The sequence below is a fragment of the Arvicanthis niloticus genome, chromosome 22 (assembly GCF_011762505.2).
Source record: "Arvicanthis niloticus isolate mArvNil1 chromosome 22, mArvNil1.pat.X, whole genome shotgun sequence".
Classification (NCBI taxonomy): Eukaryota; Metazoa; Chordata; class Mammalia; order Rodentia; family Muridae; genus Arvicanthis; species Arvicanthis niloticus.
Window position 1 is genome coordinate 44,771,078 of NC_133429.1, and position 22,232 is coordinate 44,793,309.

Consider the following 22,232-nt stretch of genomic DNA (forward strand, 5'->3'; position numbering starts at 1 on the left):
CTGAAATAAGTCAGCATTGATAGTGAGGAAGAAAAAAAGGGGAAAATATCACTGGTTCTATAACTTTAAGAAAGTATAAGCCAAATAACAGAATCAACGTTTCAGTTTGAAGTGTATGCTTTTAAATTGTATTTATACTTGTAACATAGATTATATAATTAACAAATGCCCTATCACTGGCTATATGATTTAGTTATTATACAAATACTGAGAAACTGTGACAAAAATAATTCCAAACTATACATTACTTATAATTTATTTTGAGCTTTAAAGTTAGTGTTCATTTATATTATTTATATGAATTCTGAAACCTTTTTTTGGAAATGTTTTTATTATATTTATGTATTTATTTGTAGTGTGTATGGGTGCCAATGTAAGTAGGCGCCCATGATATATGGACATACATGTGCCTTGATGCACACATGGGGATGAGAGGACAGTTTGCAGGAGTCGTGTCTTGCCCTCCATTAGTGTGCATGGACCTCAAAGAGTCAAAGTTGGCAGCAAGTGCCTTTACCCATTGAGCCATCTTGCCAGCCTTCCATTATGAAATCTTTTAGCATATAACTGACAGGCACATTTAGAAGAATCTCATAATAAAACAAGTGCTCGAGTCCCCTGCTGCAGCATGTGTCAGGTGGACAAAACCGTCTTTCAATACACAATTCATGCCAAGACAGAGCTACTTTAAAACATCCCCAGCTCTTTCCTTTTATGTTCTAGATGAATAAAGTTCCTATGGAGGGTCAGTCTATGAAAGGAAGAAACAATTTAAAAACACTTAGAAGAAGTTTGTGATATTACTAGCAAGAAATGAAAAATCTAAATTTTCATGGTAAAATTATAATGCAAGACAATAAACATGAACTGAAATATAGTTAACTACAAACTTGAACATATCCTACATATTTAGTTTCATAAACTTTTTCTTATAGTTACAATTCACAAAGTACTGGACATAATACAGCAGCATTCTTTGGTGGACTGTGTGCTTCCAAACCACTTGTAAATTGGCCTTTTGACCCTAGTTACATAAAATGCGACAGACAGAATGAATATAACAGGGAAAGCATGAAGTGTGAAATGTAAGTGATACGGAAATCTGCATCCAAAACACTCATGTAACTTGTTAAAAGACGTATTAAATCCTCAAGTTGTCTTCAACCACTGCATTTCACACTCAGAAAAGCTTTCTGCTGTGTGTAGTTTTCAAAGAATAAGTACACCAAGTACCTTTCACCCTCATCTCTTTCTGATACTCTTCTCCTTGCCTACCAGTTATGCACAATTTCAATTTTCTAAATATCATCTCAACATGGAAGTACATTCTTTAAAAGATTAAGCAGAATTAATCTCACAGCTTAAGATTTTCTTTACTACAACTTGCAACTACAGTGACACATTATCAACTATATATGTATATACATAAATATTATCATTTGGAGGAGTTAAACCAGGTATCAAACAAAGAATCTGAGCTACTAAAAACTCGCAGGTAGCATTTACTGCTGTTTAGCAACATTTCAATATCTAATAGCATTTTTACTTAAATTCTTTATTTTATAGCCATAGATAGTATTAATAAGCCACAATAATAAAATTCACTCCTTTATATAAATATATAAAGTTTTTTGAGTAATTTCGCTTATTGTTAAAATTTTTTGAAAAATCCAAAATTTAAAGGGAGACAGAAAAAAATCATCAATAAAAGCAGGCAAATTCTTCAATAATCTCTCTCTTACTTTCTTTTACCTGTTTATTTTTAAGTAATGTACACTTTTGTGTATATGTACTGGTATGTACACATGAGTACAGGAACCCGAAGAGGCCCAACGAGGCTTGGAATCCTTTGAACCTGGAGTTACAGATGGTTGTGAGTCACCAATGTGGGTCCTGAGAAGCAAGCTCAGGACCCTCTGCAAGAACAGCATGTGCTCTTAAGCACTGAGCCATCTCTTGAATCCCATTCTTACTTTCTAATTGAGGTGCTTTACCTTACAGGGAGAGTGGAGTGGGCAGTAAGAGGTGTGTTAAGGAGACAGCTCAGCGAACAGGAGCGCTCGAGTCTCTGACTTCAAATGCTCAGCATGTACACAGTGAGACTGGGCAGGACTGTATCTGCCTAGAGCCCCAGCATTAGGGGCTGGGATTGGGATGAGAAAAGTAGATTTGGGCAACTCAGAACACTGAGCTACTGGTTCACAAGGAGCACTGTCAAGAGAATAGGGTAAAAACATAAACAAGACGACACTGATATTCTTCTCTGGTCTCTATATTCACGTTACATATTTTTAATCTGAAAATTTTAGTGTATATTCTTTGAATCATACCGCCTCCCAAATGAACAGAAGTCGTCACAAATGTCTAATCTCATTAAACTAGCTTAATTCCTCATCAAGTCTAATCTTCAATTTGACAAATGTGTATCTATCAAGAACATCACATTCTTTAATTTCTAAGACCACATTTTCTCTATGCCTGGGAAAATAACATCCATTAGAGAAGGCCACTAAAACACTGAATGAATTAACTCTACATCATTTCCAATAGCACTCTTACTTCACGTACCAACAGATGGTAGGTAATCAGAGCAGGAGTTTGTGTCTAGTGGGGATGGAGGGGACTTATTAGCTGTGAAGAGACTAACTAGGTCTTATTTGATCTTCAACCAGGCAACTTTTCCTCTGTGTGTACTGAATTTTGTAGTTTCACTTAAGAATATAATGGCTAAAATGAGTTTGAAAATCATTGCTTTGAAGTTTTTGAGATTCTGGAGAAAGGTATATGGCTAACAGCACCGTTTCTGTTATTATTTAAAAGACTTTAATTGTATGCATTCAGGTGTGCTTGTATGTGTACACATGCATGTGCGACCAGAGGGCAATGCCAGGTATCATTCTTAGTAGGTGATTCACCTTGATTTTGAGATGGGGTCTCACTGGAACCTGGGTTTGCCAATTACATGTGGAACCCCAGGATTTGCTTGTCTCCATCGCTCCAGTGCTAGGGGATCAAAATGTGCTGGGATCACTCTCAGGTCCTTCCACTTGCATAGCAAGCACTCAGCACACTGGACTAGCTACTCAGCTCCCAAAAGTACAGTCTTTGCTAGCCTAGTATAACACTTGACATGTAGCAGGCATTTACTAACAATTAATTTATTTTACTTTCTCTGAGTTTTTATAACTCTATCACATTATTGATGTTAATAATAATTTTCAAATAAGCTGGCAAAAGAAAGCCATCTACACACTGAATCACCAGTCACTGTTAGCTACTAGCTACTAAAAAACCAAACTAATCAAAACATTAACCTAATAGTCTAAATGTGTTTTTTAAAAATACTAGGGGAGAAATTCTTTAAAGTAAGATCAATGGCTACTGAGAAAAAGAGGGACAGCTAAAGAGGCGCTATGACCCCTGGGTTGGAATCTGAAGGGTAAATTAATGTGATCTAATGCACCTACATAATGGGATGAGATGGCTACTATGAACATTTGAATGGTTAAAACATTTTACTAGATAAGATAGATGCAGGGAAATGGGAAGAATGATATATCAGGCAGATGGATAATGCATTTAAAAGCATACTGTAGAAATCCTATAGTAACCAAAAGACAAGAATAACCTGAAGATAGACAAGCAGACACGAGGCTTAACCAGGACCTGCATGCTGGCTAAGGGGTCCGAACTTCATAATCCTTAAGAACTCAGAAAGTATTTATGAAAGCCAATAACTAGATTTGTATTTCAGAATGAATTCTGGTAAAGGAGGACTTTGTAAATATGTAAGGAACTAGAGGTAGTAAGCTATGTTGAGCATGAAAGGTAAGTGCTGGGACAGGAACAGAAATAAAGAGATAGCTATAAGGTAGGACCAGTTCCTCGCTGTAATTAAACACCCTACTTTCTCAATATATTGAATTTTTTGAATTATATCATAAGGGAAGATGAAATTGAGAGCTAATAGACCCAAGAGGGATGGGCAAACTATGAAAATGAACTAAAGTTCATTTACCCTACAGCTCTGTTGAATTTACAGTAATGCAGGTGTATGCATCACCATGGATAGCTGCTTTTATACTGTTAATATGGGAGAGTTATAGCTGCAACAGAGACCTTATTATGTATGGCCAGTAGACAAAACCACTATTTGATCCTTTACAGGAAATCTGCTAATCTTACAACATTAGCTGTTGTTACTAAAACATTCTTAAGAAATAGTGTTTCCAAGTGCAAGAAGAAAATCAGAGATTGCTGATATTGACCAAGGAGGCTGGAGAAGAGTTAGAAGGAAGCAGCATGAGACAGAGCCCACCGTACACTACACAACACCCACAAAGTCTTTTGTTGCAAAAAGCTGCATTTAAAATGAACATCCTTGCTGAGCTGGAGAGATGGCTCAGCTTTTAGGAACAGTGGCTGTTCTTGCGGAGGACCTAAGTTCAGTTCCCAGCACCCAGCTGGCTCACAACCATGGGTGACTCCAGTTCCAAGGAATCCAACATGGCCTTCTGGGCTCCACAGGCACCACACGTATGTGGTGCAGGCATACATGCAGGTACTCACGCACACACATAAACACAGAACTCTTTAGAGAAACGCTGGCTAACAAGCACCTGTCCTTGGTACAGGCCGGCATCCTGGATGGTGCTGTCTGGCTTATTCAGCGGTTCAAATGTGTTACTCATATACTTGTTCCACAGTCTGGCCTCCTTTTCATCTGGAATATTGAAGATTTTTCTTATTTCCTTTTCAATTGTATCTGAGATTTAAGAAGAGAGGATATGTAAATATAGTACATTTAAAAATAGATTATTAGCTACAGAGAGCTAAATTCTTACAAGACTAAACATAAATTTATTAAAATAAGGATAAAATAACAAAAAAACTGAAAAAAATTTGTAAGAAATAATTTAAAAAGCTATGTCTTTAAAATTTTCTGTGTGCTGTTAAGGGGGAAAATGATTAATTTTAACACCCACAGATGATTATTTGAGGAATTTAAGATTGTAAAAGGTAAAAATTAAATTCTCTAATACTAAAATGTAATTTTTTTTTAACACAATATAATCTAATCTCAATGTGTTTCAAGACTATGTAGGAGTTAAAAATTAAAGTATGGGAAGAAGATACCAACAATGAAAAAATATTCGTCATATTCATAATGCAATCAACTCAAGAATATCTCATGCTGAAACATACACTTTACGCCGTGAGGTTACGTATGGGATGGTTAAAACACATCAACTAGCACATTTTTTATTAAAGGTTTCTTTTTCAACAGGAAGACAATGTTACACTATGTAATATGTGTTTCTTTCTTTGCGTGTGAGGAGGCATGGGCACACATGGGTATTGCAGGCAGAGTACAACTGGAATGAACTGGTTCTCTCCTTCTACCATGTAAGCTCTGGGGATGACCAGATTGTCAGGTGTGGCTGCAAGTACAACCTCCCCTGCTGAGCCACATCCCTGGCCCAGTGAACCTGAGCAACTGCAAGACAAGGCAGTTAATTACTGATACGGGAAGAACATACAAGACTTCTCTGCAGGGGAACAAAGTTTGACCTTACATATAAATAAGAGTCATAGCAGACACGTGTGAAGATAGAGATAGCTGAAACGGTAAGTAAAGTGTTGGGCAGAACATTGGTAAATTATTTTAAGCCACAAAATTAGATAAATTATTACTTTTTATTAATAAAAAATATTTAGAAAGCCTTAGAACAAAATTATGTTCTTAGCAGTAGGCCTCAAATATATAATGTTGATTTTATCTTTTACAGGACATGCTCAGCGCCAATACAGCAACTGAGAAAGTAAAACATCAAAGACAAGTATTTCAGCCCTAAGATGCCAAACTATTTCAAATAGTCTTTTTTTGTTATTTTACTACAAATGATATGTGCAGTATAAGCTGAAAGTGTAGTATTTTATTAATTTAGCAGCAACACAAAAATGGAAATTTAATTTTCTATTGTTAGGTAGACAGTTTAAAAAATCAGGTTCAATCAAGGTTTTTAAAAGACCACTGAGGTAAGTATATATCTTTCCATGTTTTGCTTATTATCCTACTTCCAAGCAATTAAAAAAAATCCATTTAACAGAATAAAAAATTTCAAGTTATACAAAAATTCAGTTCATTTACAATTTTATGATATATTCAATGTCTGTACCCTTAAAAAGTGTTAGGATATTTTAAGTATTTGGGTTAAAATCTGTGTCAGATCAACCTTTCTGATAAACAGATATTCTGCATAAATTACATTTATCCCTATAAATTTTTATTTAGGATGTCAAGTAAAAACGTCCTAATGGCTGTTTTCAATGCAGACATTAAAATCAGTTCATTTCCAGAGTCTCTAAGTAAAATAATCACCTAAACAAACGTTTCTGACGGAAACATTTTTGTTAAAATAAAGGTTTATAAATTGCTAGAGATTTTATGATTATTTAAAATGTAGTTGATTTATATTCCAATTGGCTATTGATCTCTAGCTGGTTGTTCCAGAGCTAAGAGGTATATGCAGGTGCTAGGGGAGAGTTTTCAGCAGCCTGACCCAGCCAGCGATATGCCTTTGAGCCCAATAGTGGCAAGAACATCTTGCAGGTACCCAGTGGCTGTCTGACTGGAACTGAGGCTAACTCAAATAGACAAAACTCATGCTGGGTACTGTACACCTGGACAAAAACCTGGGGCTGGACGGTCACACATCCTACATGATGATTTACTATTACTATTTTGCTAAAATGATCCAGTTGCCTTACAGTATTTCTTCTTATAATCGTGAACACAGTCTCTTAGTGGCTTGTATTTTCCAACAAGATCACTGTTATTACTGTCTTTTTAATAAATAACTTTATTTGATGATAAATGTGTTTTTATTTGTTAACACTGTGCATTATAAAGGTAATAGGAGAAGACAGGCTAATGGGGCAAATAAAATCTAATTATATCACATACATATATGAACATTTCACAGTTAAACTTATTGGCATACATAATTAACATGTATAATTAAAAAAATCTAATGTGTTAAATTCATTGTACATTTATATTTTTATACTACAGAGAAGTAGGTCCACTGAGAGCTTTGAGACTGTCCTTCAAACTTATTCATGAACAAACCCTCAATATGCTATAGTAACATCAGGTCTGCTGCCTCAGCTACTTACCTGTAATGAAGAAAATATTAATTGGCTTTTCTTCCTCCATTCTTGACCAAGTTTTGACTTAAATTTATATTTTGTTGTTATAAATATGGTATGCAATTTTCAAATGCTAATTTTAAAATGTATTTGGTTTTCTTAAATTAAAACTGGCACAAACATTAAATTCATTTAATAAACATAGTGAGAAACAAGCTAGCCCACTGTAAGCAAGACACACACACACACACACACACACACACACATATATGGAAGTTGAGATGCTACCATGTTTATGAATAAACTCTCAAAAGGTTAGCACCATAGTAGCCTACAATCAGGAGTCCCAGGTGAACTCTAAAGCAGTATCTGAGACAGGCGCCTCCATTACCTATTGTGTCAGCTTTGCTAAACCTCCGAGTGACAACATTGTTCATGTTCCCGTTCTCACAGAGCTTCAGTTCTGTGAGGTAGACTTCTACTTTGCAGTGCTTTACAAACATACCCTGTTCTACCACCTTGAAAAAAAAAAGAAAGAAATTAGTATGAATTTTATCAATATATTGCATTCACATAGTAACACATATCTTTAACAAGGCTTAAGAAAAAACTACAGGTATCCAACAAAATATAATTAGCAAGTATAATAATTTAAAACATTAACAGTTTAGAAAGGCATTCTACTAATCTGTTAATATTTTGGTATGCCATAAACAATAAATTTACTCAAGTTTAATCAAAATGATTCTAAAAAGTCTTCTCTATACAACTCATGTACAGCTCTGAATAAAGATACAGACAGATGCCTACTTTTTAAGTGTTCCGAGATAGAAAATATACATATAACTGTAAGCACTCTTGTACTTTATGTAACTATATCTACGAGGTCTGTTATTACTATTTGTTAAAATACGTCTTTTAAAAAGACAGCTCTGGCCCTGTAATAGATATATCCATTTCATTCTAAAATGACTTTGTCTGACCTTCAAATGTGTACTTAATAAGTCTACATAACACACAAGCAAATAAAAAAGTAGTCAAGCATGCAAGTAAATAACATATAAAATGATAAAATATGTATTAGGTTCACCTTTTAAATAAGTATATTTCCTTTTGCTCTTCTAAAGGTTAACTGTAGGATTTCAGTCATCAACACTGTTTCTGAAAATAGTACTTGGCCTGACACATGATACATTAGACAGATACGGTAAAGGGAGGCTCCAGAGACTTACACGGACTAGCAGGCTCATATCAAACTCATACAGGAACTACAAACTCCTCTTTTACGTTCAGGAAAAACTGTTTCAACTCGGGGTTTTAAAGGAGTTTATCTGAAGTTTACTGTATAATCCAACATGAATTTAATTACTTGGCTATGTTCTCTTAGTTATGTTTGTTACAAATCTTTAAAATAGTCTCACAGACTACATGTCTCATATTTTAATAGGCTTAATTCACAGTGTAAAACTTAAATTTTGACTCAAATAGAAATAAATAGAATGATGCTGAGTTTAAAGATTGTAACAATATACTGAATTTTTATAACTTTCTTCTGGCTAATAATTAAAAAACTAGGAATCAAATATTATTGCTACCAACAAGTTTGGAACAGGGACTCAATAGCTGAGTAGAACTCTAAGATACTACACTACTGCAATTATATTTTACTTCACTGATGTCTACATTGTAATATTTTACTAAAATTAAATTGCCATTTCTAAACTTGAAACAAACTGCTGTTGTTTCCCTTTTCTCAACATTTGTATTTGGTTGTAAGCACCCTCCACAGTGACCTCACCCACTCCTTTTTTCCTTTGTAGAAATAGGAAAAGTGTGTCAGCAAGTAGCTGAAGCCAGCCCCACTCCACAACGTTCAGTATTCGGGAGACAGAGTAGGCTTTATAACCATTTTTTACATGGTTTAAATGGTACTTTTATTATTATTTAGTTTAAATTTTGATTTTTCTCTCTCCAATGGTAGTTGGGGATTATCAAGTGTCTCTTCACTATAAATTTCTAGCTTAACCCTAACTAGGGACGTGGACATACAGTAGATAATTTCATTTCTTATTTTGGGAGTTTGATGAACCAGGATATTTTACCAACTTATCAGTGATTATTATTAAGAGTATAACATACTTAATTCCTAATGGACTTTGTCAAAATACTTCTGTGAGACCTAGCTCTGACTTTCCCATGGTAATGTTACAGTCCACACTGTAGCTTTAACATTAGGACCATGTTTTCAGAAATCTCTAAATTCATGACATAGTGTTTTTAATCTCTCAGTTTAGAGTAGAGACACTTGCAAAGGTTATGTCCCTATATCTTCCAAGACTCCCCTACTCTTCCTTAAGTATTCACTGCTATTCTCTTCAACCCCAAACTCTCCTCGGTTTGCTTAAGGCCTGTTAGGTTTTTATTGACACTCATGTTTTATACCTTCTGCTCACTGTGTAGCCAAAGCCGTAGTTCTTACAATGTTAGTATTACAGCATCCAGATAACTTAACTAGCATGAACAGCCTACCACTACATGATAAATTATCTTGGGCTTAGTAACAGCAAACACCTGACATCATTTCTGAGGATAAAAACCTGTAGAGTTAAGCTATGCTGATCTGGGGTGAGACTTCTCATGAAGCTCCTGTCGAGCCCTGGGCTATGGCTTCCATCTGAACACTCATTTAGGACTTATATCCACATTTCTGTCCAGGCGGGCTTCTTCCTAAAGTATCTGCATGTCCTTGCTATCTGTGCACAGCACAATTCTCCACAACAGGGAAATAAGAGGAGTGGGAGGGGAGAAAAAATACACCTAAGATTTAAACTGCAGGTTGACTATATAACCTAATCTTAAAATGATCACAGCAGGCGTAGAACACACCAGTAATCCTGAAACTAGGGAGTCTGCATCAGGAAAACAGACAGGAGGATAAAAAATTTAAGGTCCTTTTTATCTTCCTCTTCTTTTTGAAGGATCCCTTTCCTGGGCCACAGAATTCTGAATTGGCAGTTATTTTCTTGTAGTATACTGAAAGCAGTACACTGTTTCCTGGCATCCAGTGTTCCTGCTGGGAAACCATTTCTTTGATTTATGTTGTTCTGAAGACAACATCCTTTTGTCTAGCACTACTGAGGAGTATTTCTTTGTCTGGGAACTTTTGATATGTGTTTATATTTCTTCAGTCTGAGACTGTTTCCTGGCTAGATGTGGTTATCTTCTCAGTCAGGCATTCCTCTATCTGCTCCCCTTCTCTTCTGAGATTTCAGTGATGAGGATGCATGTTAGACTCAGTCACCAAACCAAGTACAACTGTGCTTTTTAAAGACAGTCTGGTCTTTGCTATAAATTTTACACTGCATATTTTCCACTAACACCAACTGGTTTAAAGAGTCACTACACTGTACCACTACACTCAAATGGAAAGTGTATTATTTATCAGTTTCACGAGTGTTGGGATCTTGTTAACAGTCTTGTACACTTGTCCCTAAGTCTACCATCACCGCTGGCTGCTCCTACTGCGCCTCTCCACCGTCACTTCTCTACTTTGGCCACACTGCCCCTCTTTGTATTACCTGCTGTCTGGCCAGACTGTTTTTAAGGCTGGCTGAGCAACTGACACTGAAGTTGAACACTTCAAAGACTGAGTCCCAGGACACAATGACTTTATGAATCATAGATTCTTTAATGTAACCAGATTGATAAAATTTAGAGCTGGACATTGGACTCTAAGAAGTAGTGTTTATTTCTTAAAGCTGCTTCTCTCTGTATGGGCAATGCACACTCTTAGACCTCCTGATTGAATGTGCATCTCTAATAAACATGCATCCAAACAATCTCACCTATATTAACATTTGAAAACTACACGTTGAAAATTTGAAGTTTTCAAAAAAAAATTTTTAACCTTATTAAGAACAAATGTATGACCCACTAACAGACTTCTCAAGCTTTTATTTATTCTATGTGAGCTTTTGGTTCTTTTTCTTTGCTCTTTCATTTCCATAGTTTTCAAAAACCACACTTTAGTACATCTTTTTTAAAAGACTAAAGATTTTTATGTCAATAAATTGCTTGGTAGATCTAGTACCATACTGAAGTCTGTAGCATACAATGTGCTACAAAGACACTGTGACATGCTCGTAAAAGTAATATATACACACATTTCCTTTGTGTTCTGGGGGACGAGAGAGGACAGTAGGACAAATATATGCACAACCCATTACACATGAAATTGCCAAAAAATTTTTTTAAAGAAAAATGACTTGTTTTTTGTTTTTTAAAAAGTGTTTTTCTTCCAGTGCCATTTCATGGGTAGTAGGCTGTCCTTCAATAGGTCAGAGCATTCAAGTCTCCAAAAATGACCAAAAAGGACCTACATTATACAAACCAGAATAAATTATTCAATAGATATACACTGACAGCTGCTCATTTGGCTTGAAATTTTGTATTTTACAGAAGTAATGACCATTTTATTCCAAAACAATGTTCATTTCTCTAAATTATAATTGTAAAACATCAAAAAACTGAAAAAGATTACATTTTCATTTTTAAAAATATTTTATGTTCTAAAAACCACTTCAATGTTTAGTTTATTTTGTAAATTGTTCTCATGTCCTCAAATGTACAATAAAGATGACATTAATTCTGTGTTAACCAGCTAATCACATGCATTATAATGTCCTTACAATAGTAAGAATTTAGGTGAGTTTCTGTATTTGTGATCAGCTATTATTAGAATCCAATGCATAGGAAAGATTTTCTGGCTTTTCTCCCAATTTAAGTTAAAAGGCTTGAGAATCACTGACTTACCAATATAAGCGACTCAACAAAAATCTATTTCCCCTTGGTTAACTCTCAAGCATACCTTTCTTGCTATTGGCTCTTGGCCTTCCATCAGCGTGTACCAGCTGACGAGTTTATTCCAGCCCTCAGTTGGTAGCAGGATGTAATCCAACTCATCGATAAGGTGCTCCTTAAGGGACTGCGCGTCACCGTCTACAGAGGGAAAGTAAACTCAGCACAGAGCAGGACAGCACGGTACACAGCTACATAGGACACAGATACTGAAACTTATCAACATAGTCTAAAGTATTTACAATAATGAACTCTGAAGAAAACTCCAAGGTTCAAGCCAACAACTCAACATACTTCAACATAAACTGTTGCCTGAAAAACTTTCTGAGGTTTTTCTTAGATTCCTAAAATACTAACACATTAATATTCGCTAAGACACCAGCAGAAGAGCTCCCTCAAATATGCTGAGTATCAGTGATACAGTGGGAATCATTCTTACAGTAGATAATTAAGTGTAGCAAATTCCTGAGTAAGTCAGTAACTTTTTTCTTTTTTAGGACAGGGTCTCATGATGAGGTCCAGACTGGACAAGAATTTGTAATCCTCCTGCCTTAATCTCCCAAGAGTTAGTATAGGCATGTTACAAGCTGGTATCAAATTAAACAACATATTAAATGACTCCAATAAATGTAAGCTTGGAAACTGTGATAAAAATCTTTTTAAAAGTTATTCTGTAAAGCATCTACATTATTCAGAAGATCCACAATCTGGATTCATCCCTAAAACTAAAACAGTGGTAGTTGCACAGAAGTAACTTTAATTCTGAAATGTCTAAGCTAAATTTGGAACTTTTTTATAATTCAGGGCAGAAACCTAGGGATAATTTCCCAAGTCAGAACATTGTCACTGTCCCATCCTGGGACTCATTAATTAATTGGTCATTTGAGGTTCCAAAGTACTAAAAGAGAACCAGTTCAATGAGTTACATCTAACCTACAGGTGATTTTCTTGCCCCCAGTTGATTTTAATCATCAAAGAAAGAAACATTGTTTTCTGTGGCATTTATGATAAGAATATATTACTCCTGCAGAAAAAAAGCTAAACAGAGTAACAGTATAATATTCTTTTAGAATTCATCAGTGGATTTCTTAAGTTTGAGAAAGCTATGTTTTATTTATATAGAGACAAAAGTTGGCAACGTCTGAATTTTACATGATCTTCAATAGTAGAAGTAAAACGAGTACTTGTGAAAAGTTATTACCTTTATTGTGAATGCACGGTACATACACTTATGTATCATGGCACATATAGAGAGGGAGGTCAGAGGACAACTTGTGGGAGCTGGTTCTCTCCTTCAACCACATGAGTCCTAATGCCTGACCTCATAACCTCAGTCCTGGTGATAAGTGCCTTCACTATTTAAGCCATTTTAGGGCCCTGAGTATGAATTTTAAACACAGCCTCTTTAACTATGATTATAATTTTTAAATTGTCAGCAAATACAATTTGGAATATGTTGTCAGAAAGTCTGAGGATGAAAGAAAATTACATATGCTAAGTAAGCAAGCTGTACTATGAGACAGCGCACAGCGGGCAACTACAGCAGACACACTATTGTGAATTCTCTAAACAGCCTTGTATGATGGGTACTTTTCCTATAAGAATACATCCAGAGATACTGAGTAACCTGCCTAGGGTAATCATACAAAATCAAGAGCAATGGATGGAGCATTAGAGTCTAGAAAACCTTGCTATTAGCTGGGTATAGTGGTGGTGCACACCTTTAATCCCAGCACTTGGAAGGTGGAAACGAAGGTCATCAGCTACATAGTGTATTCTGTTCAAAGGCCAACCTGAGCTTGGAAGAAAGAAAAAAGAGGAGGGGAAAAAATCCTTGTTATTTTATTCTACGTTTATTTATTTTTTTCAGAGTAACATTAAGAGTTAGGCAGCTCCATTTTCATTAGCAAACAGACCAAGAGATAATAAGTTATTCAAGCTTCAATAAACACAAATTTGCAGGGACTGAATTCAAACATGAAGGTATATGTTCTAATACCATGTGCTTTTCCATATAGTGCAATAGAACCTGAAGAAAACTCTGGAAGAATTCTTCTACGATATCTAAGTTTAGGTAAACAGTATGACTATGTGACAGAATTCACATAATAATATACTTAGTAGACAGAATAAAACAACCACTTTTGTGTGTGTGTATGTGTATATGTGTGTGTAGAGAACACCTTTCAAATTAAAGAGAAGGGATTACCTTTTGATTTATCACTTCTGTATTTAATGAGATGTAACTGTTGAAAAATAAACTATATTTACTTAAATTATACAAATGGGTAATGTTTTGAACAGAGGAGAAACTCTGTTAGGTTACACTTGCAGAGACTCCGGTGGATGTAATGAACTATCAGCTAGAACAACATCCTTCTACAAGACAGGACGCGCTGTGATCACACATTCTAGTCTGGTTGTACATATTTATGAAGACAGTTCTACTGTCCCTTGCATGATGAACCAGAATGGAGGTTCACTTCTACTTGCCTTTCCATCTTTAGAGTCCTGTATGCTGGTCTCTCGCTTGTCAAACACGGGCTAGATTATATTAATGAGCTCACTCAGGCCTTTTAAACACGGCTCCACAGTCAAAAGAACACCCCTGTCTGAATGTACAAATGAATTTTGTTCTCAAGGATAGGTTGTAGTAAGATTAGAAAAACCCCACTCCCTGGTTCTTCCCGATTGTGTACAATAGATAATTTCCTAGGGTATGATCCTCCTGCCCATACAAATGTAACATAGTGTCTATGTGTTCCAACTGCTAGGACCAGTTCAAGACTGCCTCACTCTCCCTTTCGTCCTCCACATCTGGAATCCTAACACTCTTCTCTTCAGTGCCTCTTCTGCTTTATTGCCGGAGCTTCCAGGGTCTTCACATGGTGCAGGGGCAAAGGAAGCTGTGTGCCATGCCACAAGTATGTGAGCATAAGCTCTGTCTTAGCTACACAAATGGGAAGTGATAACTCATTTATCACTCTTAAAAGTTCCCCTATGGGTCAGATTCTCTTCTCTCTGCCAGTCAAGATCCTATTGTTATGGTAATCATTATCTATGCTTTACAAAGGACTAATCTGTATTTCCTACAATTTTATGAAAATACTACCTCTCTTTTGTTACTGTAAACAATCTACATCACCTATAAGTGCACAGAAAACAATATGCTCTCTTTTTGTTTGGCTTCATTTATACTATTATTTTTTGAGATCTATAGATATCTATCAGTAATTTATTCATTTTTAAGTGCTAACAGGGTTTCATTATATGAACATACTATCATTTGCTTATCCATTCAGATAGTGACAGGCACTTGGGTAGCTGGCATGTTTTTCTATTACAGATAACACTATGTGAACACTTTTCTTATAGGCAAATGCTTTCATTTCTCATAGTCTCTTAGGTAAATACCTTGAATACTGTGAGTGGGTACTATGCCTAACAGATGTTTAACTTTCAATCTATTTGTTGTCCATCCTAGTCAGTGTCAAGAGTGTAAGTTTTAATTAAATTATACATGTGTAGTGGCACCACACTGAGGATCTGTGCATCAAACCCAGGGCTGCACATCATTTTCATAACATTTTTTGTATGTATGTATGTATGTATGTATGTATGTATGTATGTATATATATATGTGTCTGTACCATGAGGCATCCAATACCCTCCAGCTAAGTAAAGTTGGAGGCAGCTGTAAGCTGAAAATGTTGGTGCTGCAGACTGACTTGGGTCCTTTGCAAGAGAAACACACATTGTCAACTGCTGAGCCATCTCTCCAGCCTCTATACTCCTCATTTCTTTCATACTAATGGACACTTATACTAGTGAACACTTATACCTACTCTTTTGGAAAACTATTTTCTTCTTTGGAATAGTAGTATGTGAATGCACAAATTGTATGGGTATATTCATGTGTGTGCAGTCACATGTGCATGTATGTAGAGGGAAGGCTTGACTGGAGTTCTTCCTCATTCCAGACAGGTGTTGCAATGGTCTGAGACTTAGCAGAAGAGACTGGCAGGCCAGCGAGCCCAGGTCTCCTGGTGCACAGCACAGACATGATTACAAGGGCTCGCTTATTTATTTTTAAATTTTGTCCAGGATCCTATAATCTATAATATCTTACACTTGACTCTTCTTGTTCCTTCTGGAGAAAACTTCCTGGTCTGAGCGTTCCTTCATCTTGCAGAGCTGTGCTAGGTGCAGCAAGCCACTGCCTCTTATTTTTAGCTTTCCTTATCAAAACTAAGCTGCCATCAGTAACACCTGAGTGAGACACAACAGAAACCAGTCTTCACGTAAGCACACAGAAATAGGCCGAGTCTATTCCTTGTCTGTGGGGAACAACCATCCAGTTCTGCAACATCTAATACACAGGGCTGTGGCAACTAAAGCCAGTGTCTTCCTCATCGCCCTTTGCTCTTCACATCTAGGCATCCAAACCACACCAGTGTGTGTCTACATATGGAGCTCAGCCAGAAACCAGTCCTGCGACAGTCACCAACAAGCCAAGATGCTGGAATGTGCCGTTTCTTACAGTCCATCCTGGCAGAAAAGCCTCAATCTCACAGAGTATTCTAATACAGCAGCCAACCATGTACTATTGCCCTCTGTGAACAGCTCTTAGACATCAGAACCAGCCTGGTCCATTCAGTGCTCTGTGTGAGGTAAAACATCAAGCACCTTGGCCACGAATGGAGCTTAGAGGCTAAACAAACTCAAAGCTGGAAGTTAAATCCACATTCTTTACTGTCTTTCTCTTAAATGGAGGTACCTCATTGTTACACTTTTAGATTGTTGTGTTACACATAGTGCAGGTGCATGTCCCAGTAGGGATCCTGGATGGAGGTCAGAGTTTCAGGGATCCAGGCCTATGGTCTCAGCCCTCTGACTCTAACGGGACTCTCTCTAACATAAGAGCTGGACCTGGATGGTGATCAGAGCTTCAGGGATCCAGGCCTATGGTCTCAGCCCTCTGACTCTAACGGGACTCTCTCTAACATAAGAGCTGGACCTGGATGGAGGTCAGAGCTTCAGGGATCCAGGCCTATGGTCTCAGCCCTCTGACTCTAACGGGACTCTCTCTAACATAAGAGCTGGAGGAGCTCTGGCAAAGCAGGAGTGTTGAAGAACAGTGCAAAAGTCAAGAATGAAAACATAACTGGAGATCACTAACTCTGAAAATGTCATATATCCATTAAGAAAAACAATATGTGCAATGCCACTTCCCCAAACCAGAAAATAGTGCTGTATAATTTATGTACTCCATTTTAAAATTCAATTCTAAATCATGGGCACATCATAAATATGAAAGAGGAATGTGTCAGAAACATACCAAATAATTACAGAATGATCTGCAAATAAGTATCTTTTTCTTCTCCCTCCCTCCCCTCCCCCCAAGAGTCTCATTATGTATTCAAGGCAGACTTACAATAGTGATTCTCCTGCTTTGGCACCTTGTCCAAGGTATGCAGGTGTGTGCTACCTACCGTGCCGTACTTGCAATGAATTTCTAATTATCGGCTTATCTATATTAACGCTCTCCATTATTATACCCATAAACACTTACTCAGTAAACTTAGCATATTCACAACTTGACTGAAGAAAATAATACCTTTGAGAAGTCCGGAGTTATCGATGGGTCCAGGATAGACATTTTGATCTCCCATTTGGTATTTGTCCCAACTGTCAAAGCCAACATATTTTTTCCACTGCTTGAACCACCGACTATCTACTAGATACCTAAAAAGACAAGATGCTGGTTAATTAAAATACCTGCAAATACAAGAAGAGCAACAATCTGCTTCTGTTATTCTGTCTTGTATTAAAGAGAATGTCTTTTTTCATTTGTTTGTTTTTATTGTATGTGCATTGGTGTTTTGCCTGCTTGTATGTCTGTGTGAGTGTGTTCAATCTCCTGAACTAGAGTTACAGACAGTTGTGAGCTGCCATGTGCATGCTGGGACTTGGAACCCAGGTCCTCTGGCGTAGCAGCTGGTACCGTTAACCACTGAGAGAATGTCTACTTCAAGGAACTAAGAACAAGAGTAATGCGTAGTTACAGTTGCACTGCACTTAATACTCAGAGGAGAGACTTGCTTTGTACAAAACAATCTCATTGTTCTCAAAGTAGTTACTATTTGAGGTTACGTGTTGATGTAAGAATGGAAATCAATCCCTGTAGCATGACACAAAATCATTCAAATAATAAAGTCAAGGAAACCCTTGTCAGCTGAACAAAATTGTAAGAATCAATAAGAATTAAGTACAATGTTTAAGACATAAAAATGGCTCTTTACTGGAGACTTATAAATACAATATGTATATCACATGCTTTAATGTGTTTTTAAGGAAAGCTTGTTACTAAGGGTTTTAAAAGTAGATTATGTTAATTGTAATCAAACTTAGAAATAATAGTTTACCACCCAATTTTTCAACACTACTACTTCGTACTGACTTCCACGTCAGTACTGTACAATCTTCGGGACACTTTCATTAGCCAGGTTCGACTGCAGGCCAATAAGCAGTAAAGGTTACCAAGAGGCTTAAAGCTTGGTGTGCACGCAGCTCTGAAGGGAACACCATTCTAACACTTTTGTGCTTACCACATACAGCACAGGAGAAATGAAAAACCCACAGTTATGTCTGAAAATAGCTAAAGCAAAGGCACCAACTGAACAAACCTTCTAATTCTTAAAGAATATTCATGAGCAGTTCCCTCCGTAACAGTGGATCTGAAGAAGCTGCAGTGCCTCGGCCCCACTGCGGTTATACAACTCAAGGCCCTCCTCACGCTGCAGAACTTTCTGAGGTAGGAATTCTTAAGAAAATCCATTTCTAAAATTATACTTGGTTTAAAAACCACACAGTACAATGTAATGTTTTGATATTTTCCCCATGAAAATATGATCCTCCCCACCTAAATTATTTTTTTAAAGCCAATAAGTACATCAAAAAAAAGCAAAATCACTCAATAAATTTTAGATTTTTCTGCCTTTCCAATTTAGTTGATACTAAAACATGTGACTTGTTTTCTCCTGAGATAGATATCACACTAAGAGATACTTCCCCTATTTCAATCATCTACACATTTATTATTGTCCCAATTCTATAGTGTTTTAATTACTTTAATCTAGATACTGTATAAAACATTTCCTTCAGCTCATTGTTATAGTTGTCATAGTTATATGTGTTGTATTTTCAAAAGAATTTTATCAGGCTCTACCAAAAAATAAGATTATGACTGGATTGCACTGACATTAATGGAAAGATTGCGGGGAACCGTGAAGCTGTCTTCTGATCCACAGGAATGGAATATTTCTCAATTAGGTTCTATTAATGTCTTTCAATTCGCATTTCTCCCTTTAAGATCCAAGTTAATTTGTTGAAAGAAAACACTTCTTTCATACAAAGAATTTCATTGTTAAATAAGTAGTTAATACTTGGGGTCAAGAAGGAAAAACGATCCCCTTTGCACTTCACAAAAACATTAAATGTTAAAAATTCAAATAAACCCTTGTCTATTGAGCAAAGTCTGACAAAACCATAGAGAACCTGTTTCTTTCTGCCATATCTCACTTGTTAGCCAGGTGTGGTGGTCCATGCTTGCACTCCCAGCACCCAGGAGACTCAGCAGGAAGAACGTAACTTGGAGGTCAGCCTGGATATCCAAGCCAGCAATAGACACACACATGCTACCTCAAACCACCAAACCACAATGAATTTCTGACAATTCTATTTTATAGTTGTTGGTAGTTTCGTTCTCTTTAACAGGTACATAGAAATTCTGTTTACAGGGTACCCTGTGATGTACATACATGTATATCCATGCCAATTACATCAGGATGAACAGGATTCCTTCAAGGATTTATAAAGTGCTTTCTTCTAGCTTTTTGAAATATACACTACATAATTAGTATCTCTAACACCATAGTGTAATACCAGAACTTAGTCCAGACAGTTTAGTGTCCACAGACCAAACGCTCCCTAAACATTCAACTCCTAACTGTTAGGAGATTAACTTTTGGATCCACACCTGAGTAATTTATGGTTGTTTGTGTGTGTGTGTGTGTGTGTGTATATATATATATATCTGCCTTATTTTACTAACTACCATGTCTGCTGCTGGTTCCATGGTTTCTTCCGGGAAGAGCAGCATTCTACTGTGTACCTGCACCACATTTTCTTTACCCAGTCATTGGCTGGCGATGCGGCACTGAGGCTGTAATAAGAAATATTTTTGAAAGTGAACAATCTCATATCCACCAGCTGTCTGAGTTTACTCTGTTGAAAATGCCTTTGAGATTTTCCTTTTCTCTCAAACATACAGTCCAGTCTAACCTGGAATTCATGGATCCTCCTGCATCAGCCTCAGGAATGCTGGTATTAGTGCATATGCCAGCACACACTAGGCTCTTCTTGATTTGTTGGGTAAAAAACACTTAACGTTGTTGCTACATTAGGCTAGAAGAAAAACTTTTTTATTTTTGAGACAAGGTCACCTTGTAACTCTGGTGCACTTGCAACTAAGTGTGGAGACCAGCCTGGCTTAGTGCTTCTAGAGATCTGCCTGCCTCCTCTGCTTCCCCTGCGCTACCACATCCAGCTCATTTTTTTTTTTTTTTAAAATAGGACTATCTAAACTTTTACCATTTGATAAAATAATATGCTATTGTGCTAGACAATCACCTTCTGTTTAACGTGTTTTATGCTATCATGATTAAGTATTGATTGTGTGAAAATTTTCTTCACTTAGCATGATTTCATTCTTTTACTGAAATTATTGTAACTTTTTATTTCTTTATTTCTAAGAAGCTACTTTTGTTTTGAGGACGGGGCTGGTCAGTCCCTAGGCATCTGACAGAACTTACATCACTGTTGGGGAAACTACATTTGTTTTGATGACTAGTAAATTTTCTTCAATATTTTTGGCCTTTACCTTTAAAATGGAGACACGGATTCCCCAACTAGTTGTCTTAAATACTTATAGCATTAAAAAGCAGAAATGTGAACTTGAAATGATATTAATACAATAATCTAAAATGTCCTATATTAAAAATATAGAATCTAAGAAATGCAGAATTTATGCAACATTATTACTATATACTGATACTAATAGACCTTTTCTTTGATATTTAATTGCTTTCAACACTAGTCTCTCTCTTATGATTACGTTTCTACTGTAGGCTTCTTATCTGATTTACAGAATTCTGTAGGGATGACTGGAACCATTACCATGCTAGAATCCAACTGCTAGGTTAGGTGACTCATACCGACAAAGAGAGCACCATCTTCTACCTATTAGGATGGGTGTTAGTTCCAAAGCTGGTGAGGGTGTGGAGGGGATGAAGAGAAAGTAGAACTCTTGGGCTTTTGGCAGGAATGAAAAATGATGCATTACTCGTGAAAAACAGCATGAAGGTTCCTCAAAATAAAAGAAAAGAAAAAACAAAACTAGAGTAACTATTATGATCCAGCAACCACTTCCTATGATAATAATACCAAGATGCTGAAGACATATAGACATTTCCATGTTCACCAAAGCATTAAGACACAAAAACCTAAACATCTAAATATAGATAGCTAATGAAGAAAATGTGTAATAGACACACAATGCAATATTCAGCTTGTAACAGGAAGGCAATCCTGTTATATGTCCTAACAGATAAGTACTAACTGGATGGTATTATGCTAAATGAAATACAGCTCATAAAGACAAACTCCCCAGGATTTACTAACATGAAGTATATAAACTATTCACAGAATTGGAGAGGAGATGGTAGGTGTCAGGAGACATGAGGGGAGACATACTTGCTGTCCAGTGCTTATAGTCTGTTATGCATGAGGACTGAGTGCAGATAAGCCATGTGTATCCTGACAGCTAACAATACTGTATTTATCACAGGGCAGATCTTATGTCAAGAGTTCTTATCACAAGGCCATGAGACAGTTAAGTGGGCAGACACACACAGCCATGACCGAGTGCTAGACATGGATCCCTGATACACACGTGGTGCGAGAAGAAAACTAATCCTTTAACTTGTCCTGACTTTGACACGAGTGCTGTGGGTTGCTCACATACCACCCCCAAATCGGTAATAAATATAAGATGCTTTTTAAAAAGTTCTCATCATGATATGAAAGTAATAAATGATGGTTCAATTTGCATATAATGCAAACTGCACTGCACATTTGAGCAGTATTTTATATATAAAGGGGCA

At 36.6% G+C, this 22,232-nt stretch overlaps 1 protein-coding gene across 5 annotated transcripts in view; it reads right to left on the bottom strand.

Moving 5' to 3' along the window:
- The window catches only part of Usp15 (ubiquitin specific peptidase 15), an 89,343-nt gene that overhangs the window by 56,042 nt on the left and 11,069 nt on the right, over positions 1–22,232 (bottom strand). For 3 of the 5 annotated variants that reach the window (XR_013106403.1, XM_076920375.1, XM_076920374.1), the window contains exons 2-5: positions 17,627–17,754; positions 12,020–12,150; positions 7,544–7,670; positions 4,620–4,765 (exon numbers count right to left, since the gene is read on the bottom strand). Coding sequence is in view for 4 of the 5 variants with exons in the window: in XM_076920375.1 (XP_076776490.1) it covers positions 4,620–4,765; positions 7,544–7,670; positions 12,020–12,150; positions 17,627–17,754 (532 nt within the window). In the remaining variant the exon portion in view is untranslated. Of the gene's footprint in view, positions 1–4,619; positions 4,766–7,543; positions 7,671–8,242; positions 8,264–12,019; positions 12,151–17,626; positions 17,755–22,232 lie in introns of those variants that run through there. The other 2 variants (XM_076920376.1, XM_076920377.1) reach the window with 2 other exon arrangements.